The sequence below is a fragment of the Canis lupus genome, chromosome 14 (genome assembly GCF_003254725.2).
Source record: "Canis lupus dingo isolate Sandy chromosome 14, ASM325472v2, whole genome shotgun sequence".
Taxonomy (NCBI): Eukaryota; Metazoa; Chordata; class Mammalia; order Carnivora; family Canidae; genus Canis; species Canis lupus.
Genome location: NC_064256.1, coordinates 44,737,456 through 44,743,761, shown reverse-complemented (window position 1 = coordinate 44,743,761; position 6,306 = coordinate 44,737,456). Strand labels below are relative to the sequence as shown.

Genomic DNA, 6,306 nt, shown 5'->3' with positions numbered 1-6,306 from the left:
AAGCATTACAAAATAAACATAAGCAATGCTAGCTTACATTAAAAAAAAAAGATTTTATTTATTTATTCATGAGAGACAGAGAGAGAGAGAGAGAGAGAGAGGCAGAGACACAGGCAGAGGGAGAAGCAGGCTCCATGCAGGGAGCCCAATGTGGGACTGGATCCCGGGTCTCAGGATCACACCCTGGGCTGCAGGCGGCGCTAAACCGCTGCACCACCAGGGCTGCCCTAGCTTACATTTAATGAATAAGCACTGTGTTTCAGTCTGCAAGCCACTTTTCATGGATTATTTTGATTTTCACAACAGTCCTAAAGTAGATAACTATTATCCTCATTTTTTTTCCACTAACACTTAGGTTAAAAAACTTACTTAAGGTCAAATAACTAGAAGGAATTGTGGTAGGGATAAGATCCAAACCAAAGTCATTTAACTTCAGAACCAATTAATTTAATTGCTCTACTGCTTCCCAAAATTCTTGACATTGTGGAACACAATCTTTGGGGAGGGAGGTAACCCCCTGGAAGAGAATTACAGGAGAATACATTGAGAGCATTTTGAGAACTATTAACATTATTGTGGAACAATGGGAAAACCTACCAAGTGCAAGTCAGAGAAGCTTCACAGAAGTGGTCGCATTTGAGCAAGGTCTTGAAGAATGAGCAGGATTTTACCAGAACTCGGGGGTAGAGCATCCAAAATGCAATAAAGTAAAATCACTAAGGACTGGGGTTAAAGGAAAACATTTGGGAAGGGAAGACTTTTATGCCAAATTTCGAGGAAGTATGTAAGATTTAAATATAGTACAGCAAAAGAGGTTTGGTGGTGGACACATGCTGACAGCACATGGTATTCCCTCTGCTTGGAATGCTGCTCTGCCCCCTTTCTGCCTATCCAATTCTTACTTACCTTCCAAGACTAAACTTTTTGTCAATTCCTTTGTGACTAAACTTTTTGTCAATTCCCAAACTGTCCACGTAACCAGTGGGCAAGTTATTTAGCCTCTCTGACCATGAGGAACTCCATTCAAATGCCTGTCTCACAGGATAGTCATAAAAATTACGACTAAGTGTATTTGTAAATTTTCTGGCATACAGTCGGTGCACAATATTTATGAAATGCAAAAAAGTAAAAATTGCCTTGGTGTTTTGAAGGCTGAGCCCTAGGAAGTTTTGAACTGAAGGAGCCATCTGTTAGGACTTCTGAACCTTCTTACTGACATTCTCCTTAAATCCTACCAGGAATCTCTAGTTCTCTAGGATCCCTGAAACTAAGAGGTCTTTTATATTTTAAATTTCATATACCTTGTATATTATATTTGTTAGTAGGCTTTCTCTTCCATTCATCCTTAAGCTTCTAGAAGGGCAGAAGACATTGTAGTTCTGTTTTGTACAGTTTTATACTCAGCAAAATGCCAAATAGTGTGTAGCTAATGCATATTTGTTCCATGAATGAATGATGTGTGTATTACAACTATCTGTTGTATGAATGAATGATGTTTTTTTCTGCTCTCTCCTGTTTAGACTCGTCAGCCTTACGTTCCTGGGATACAAATATGAAACAGACTTAAGGCAGAGAATTTGTTTGCTTTCTATTCTTTGCAAAACAGAAGTGCGAAAAGCCTGGGATCCCTGGGTGGCGCAGCGGTTTGGCGCCTGCCTTTGGCCCAGGGCGTGATCCTGGATACCCGGGATCGAATCCCACGTCGGGCTCCCGGTGCATGGAGCCTGCTTCTCCCTCTGCCTGTGTCTCTGCTTCTCTCTCTCTCTCTGTGACTGTCATAAATAAATAAAAATTTAAAAAAACAAAACAAAAAAAAAACAAAAAGCCTTAAGGTTTCCTGTGTGATGACATTAGCGGACAGTGACATCTGGTGGCTGCTTATAAGACAAGACAGTTAAGTGTTGAAAGTGGATACAGTCTGTGATAAATTGGACTCCTAGCTACAACAAGGTAAGAATGATAAATAAGGTAGTAGGCATAAAAATAAAATGTGTTTTAAATTTCCACTGTAGAAGGGTTTTTTTCTTTTTAAATGCTGGTTGTGGGTTTTCAATTCACTGGACTTTAAAAAGAAGCACTAGATTCTTTTTTCTCTCTTCTTTAAATAGGCTCCGCACCCAACGTGGAGCCCAACCAGCGGATCCTGAGATCAAGACCTGAGCTGAGATCTAGTCTGAGGCTTAACCCACTGAGGCACATGGGCGCTCTAGGAGTAGATGCTTTGAAAAACGGCTTTTACAAAAACTGCAACACAGTGCATTAGTGGCAAAAAAAAAAAAAAAAAAAAAAAGAAAAAAGAAAAAAAAAAGAAAAAAAATTGGTTCGGTCTGAAAAAAGATCCTGGCTTGAGATGAGGTGCAACTTCATAGCAGAAAATAAGACGATTCAAAGATTTCCGTATTTTGCAAAACCTTCCGGGTTGCAGGAAGGATTTATTCACAAAGCAGGATCCCTTTGGCGTCTGTCTGTCGGAAACTGCCCGGGGAAAGCCGCTACGTGCCCAGACCGCACCACCTGCAGCGGACGGAACCTTCTCCCCGAGAGCTCAGCGCCCGGGAAAGAAGCGATTGGGAAGGAGCGACTCCTGCGGACTGATTGGATCGCAAGTTCGGCCTCCGATTGGTCGAGCCTGTCCGGGCCGCGGGCCGGCGGGGGGAGCGGAAGCGCGCTCTTTCAAACTTGCCGGGCTGACGGCGAGGCCGGCGGGCCACTTCCGGCGTAGCCATGGCGGCCAACGCTACCACTAACCCGTCGCAGCTGCTGCCTCTAGGTAATCGCGGAGAAGGGGACCGGAGGGCTCAGGCTAAGTGTTGGGGCCCGGGCGGCTGCGGCTGAAGTAGCCCTTGGCCGAGTGTTAGGGAAATGTGGGGATGAAGGGCCTCAGTGCTCCGCGGCTCGTCTGCCGGCTCCCGAGTGTCTGCGGCCCCGGGCCGCCCGGGAGCCTCTCTGCACTAGGCACGAGGGCTGGGCGCTCTTGGACAAATTCAGACGCCTCCCACTGCCTGCGGATAGCACACACACCAGGAGGAGATAGAGCGCTCCACCTGTAAGCATCACGCCGAGTGATAACGAAGCCAGCTAACGAGGCGTTCAAACTGCGGTGCGAACACAGAGATAGTGACAGGAAGAAATCTCTGGTGGATACGGTTGTGCCTCTTCCGATATTTTGTAGCCAAAGAGTTGATGGAGTTATCGGAAGTGGCCTTGTTTTGGAAGTTTTCATTCTTTGATTCCACCAACTCTTTTTGAACGCTTGCTATGTGCCAGACATTGCCCACTGAGGATAGAGTCCTGGGAAAACAACCACAGTTGTTTCATGGGGCTTAGACTCTTAAAAAAAAACATCAAACAAACATTTTTATTCATTCATGAGAGACACCCAGAGAGGTGGAGAAGCAGCCTCCATGCAGGGAGCCCGATGCAGGACTCGATCCTAGGACCCCAGGATCACGCCCTGGGCTGCAGGCAGGCGCTAAACCGCTGAACCACCCGGGCTGCAGGGGGTGGGGGGGGCTCAGATGTTAATTATATATTAATTATGCATTTCGTATGTTAATCAAAATCACTTAAAATAACATTAAACCACAACCGTGATGGATAAACTTCAACAAAGGAGAGGTAAGTGGTAAACAGGACGTTTTTGTTTATGCAACAGAGATAACGTACCGTAAAATCTCTAAAGTTTTTGAATGAATACTTTCTCTGGTTTATCTTTCACAGTAAGTAACTAACAAGTGCCAGTAGGCATTCCAATATTTGTTGAAGAAATGAACAGGTAAAATAATCTTTTTTTCTCCACCCCCCCCACCCCTCTTTTTTTTTCTTTAAAAAAAAAAATATGTATATATATATAGAGCTCGTGGACAAATGTATAGGATCAAGAATTCACATTGTGATGAAGAGTGATAAAGAAATTGTTGGCACACTTTTGGGATTTGATGACTTTGTCAGTATCCTTTCAAAAGGTGGTGGTGGTATGGGTTTTCCTGCAGTACTTAAGAACAGAAATAAGAATATGGACAGTCAGTACGTAACTGGTTATTGTATTAGAAATTTATTCACCTCTTGATAGCGTTTTAAGAGGTGTGTGTACTGAAAAAAGATAAAGTTCCTACCGATTACTAGTATTTTGCTCTGGAGCCATTGTATTAAACGTTGTAATTAAAACGGAGTAAAGATAGAAGCCAGAGTAAATTCAACCTGGTATATGTATTTTTCTTAACACCAAATTTCAGATATGGTACTGGAGGATGTCACTGAGTTGTGAGTAGTGTTAAAAATTAAAGAATTGGGGGGAATCTCTCCTTAAGTCAATTTTAGTATTAATGAGTTTAAAATGATTAATGAGAAAACATTGCCTGTCAGAAATACCTTAAAGATAGAAATTTTATCTACTGACACTGGTAAAATTGGATCAGTTATTACCGGATGTAATTATTATGTTATTATTAATGACTGGTAGGGACTTAGTGGAGACTGAGCTTTGAGATAAAAGATACTAAAAACAGCCAAGGATGTTTGTGCTCAGACAAATCAAGGCATTAAACTTAAGATATAAACGATAGCTCCATTATATTAGTTTTAAAGATCACAACCAGTGTCTGCTTTCAAAGTTGAGTTGATTACAGATTGGTTTAATGGGTAAGGATTAGTAGTAAATAATAGTAAAAAGGTGAGGCTAGTAAACATTCCATTTCATATTTGATCTCTTTGGCCAGTTTTAGCTTCTTTTAGTTTTGATCCTAGTGGATGTGGATCTGAGGCCAGTCAGTTCACTGTGTTGCCTTTGGTCATCCAGTGGATAACCTTTGTCTCTGAAAACTACTGACATAATTGCTCAACCTCATATTCATATATATACAAGAATAACTTTTTTAGGGATCAGAATGTTGGCTTTGATTATCATTGTTTATCTTGACTCTTTTATTTCTTCATTTAGTGAAATCACACCAGAAGGAAGAAGGATCACTAAATTAGATCAAATTTTGCTAAATGGAAATAATATAACAATGGTAAGGTACAGTAAAGCTGGGCGTTTTTTTAGATGTAGCCCATTTTTGTGAGGCAGAGATTACAGATTACTTGGCTTGGTTAAATAAATGTTCATGGCCCAGTGGGTTTAAGTTGGGAATGAGATGCTCCTGTGATCAGGGCTCTAAAGCTGAGCTACTGAACATGACAATAGGCTTAAAGATTAGTTTGCTTGGGCTTTTTAATCTTTTGGTTTGCCAAGAATCATTGTTTAGACTCTAAGTATTAATTGACGATGTTGGGATTATAAACAGAAGCAATGACCTGGAGAAAATGGGAATGTGGGGGAGGAGCAAAGAGGCCAGGTATCTTTGATGGGTGAAAAGGGGTTTTTAGATGATGGGTGTGGTGGTGGTATTAATAAGCTCTTTTTCCTTCTCTGCAGCTAGTTCCTGGAGGAGAAGGTCCTGAAGTATGAATGGATTTCCTTACTCTCTTTTGTCCTATAATGACAACAAAATCGATTTTTTTTTAAGCCTTTTAATGTTTGGATTCTGTAAAGCTAAGTTTCCCGTTAAAGGGAAATGTTTTGAAGATGCATTGTAAATGCCCATTTTTGTAAGTTAATCATTATTATTTTGGAAAAAGAAGAACAGTTGTTCTCTGAAGACAAAATAAAAATGCTTTTGGTTAACTGTCATTTTATTTTTTGTACTGCAATAACCAGTGTAACAAAGTTTGAAGCTATTTTGTCACTTGCTTTCCTATAATTTTAACCCCATTTGCTTCCTCATTTACATGATGATTTGATTCTCAAACAAAAATTGTTCCAAACAAAAGAACGAACTTTGATTTTGAATAGTTGCATTTAAAAACCCTGAAATAATTACTTACAAAATTCAGTTTATTTATTTATTTAATTTTTTTTAATTTATGATAGTCACAGAGAGAGAGAGAGAGAGAGAGAGAGGCAGAGACACAGGCAGAGGGAGAAGCAGGCTTCATGCACCGGGAGCCTGATGTGGGATTCGATCCCGGGTCTCCAGGATCGCGCCCTGGGCCAAAGGCAGGCGCCAAACCGCTGCGCCACCCAGGGATCCCTACAAAATTCAGTTTAAACTCTGATGCCTTGAAATGAGATTTTTCCACTGAACTCAGGTTCCATTAACTCCTATTAAAAACAAGCAAACTTCCACTTATAAAATAAGTAAGCCTTGGAGGTGAAAAGTACAGCATAGGGAATATAGTTGATAATATTGCCATAACTTATGGTGACAACATGTTATTGTGGTGAGTATAGTGTAATACATAGAATTGTTGAACCGCTATATTGTA

The 6,306-nt window shown here is 40.9% G+C and overlaps 1 protein-coding gene across 1 annotated transcript; it reads left to right on the top strand.

The window, feature by feature from the left end:
- The first annotated feature begins 2,338 nt into the window (after positions 1-2,338).
- On the top strand, positions 2,339-5,665 carry LSM5 (LSM5 homolog, U6 small nuclear RNA and mRNA degradation associated). The gene is made up of 5 exons (XM_025464576.3): positions 2,339-2,770; positions 3,855-3,950; positions 4,236-4,263; positions 4,940-5,012; positions 5,417-5,665. The coding sequence occupies exons 1-5, from the start codon at positions 2,725-2,727 to the stop codon at positions 5,447-5,449; spliced, it is 276 nt and encodes a 91-aa protein (XP_025320361.1). The 5' UTR covers positions 2,339-2,724; the 3' UTR covers positions 5,450-5,665.
- Positions 5,666-6,306: the final 641 nt, after the last annotated feature.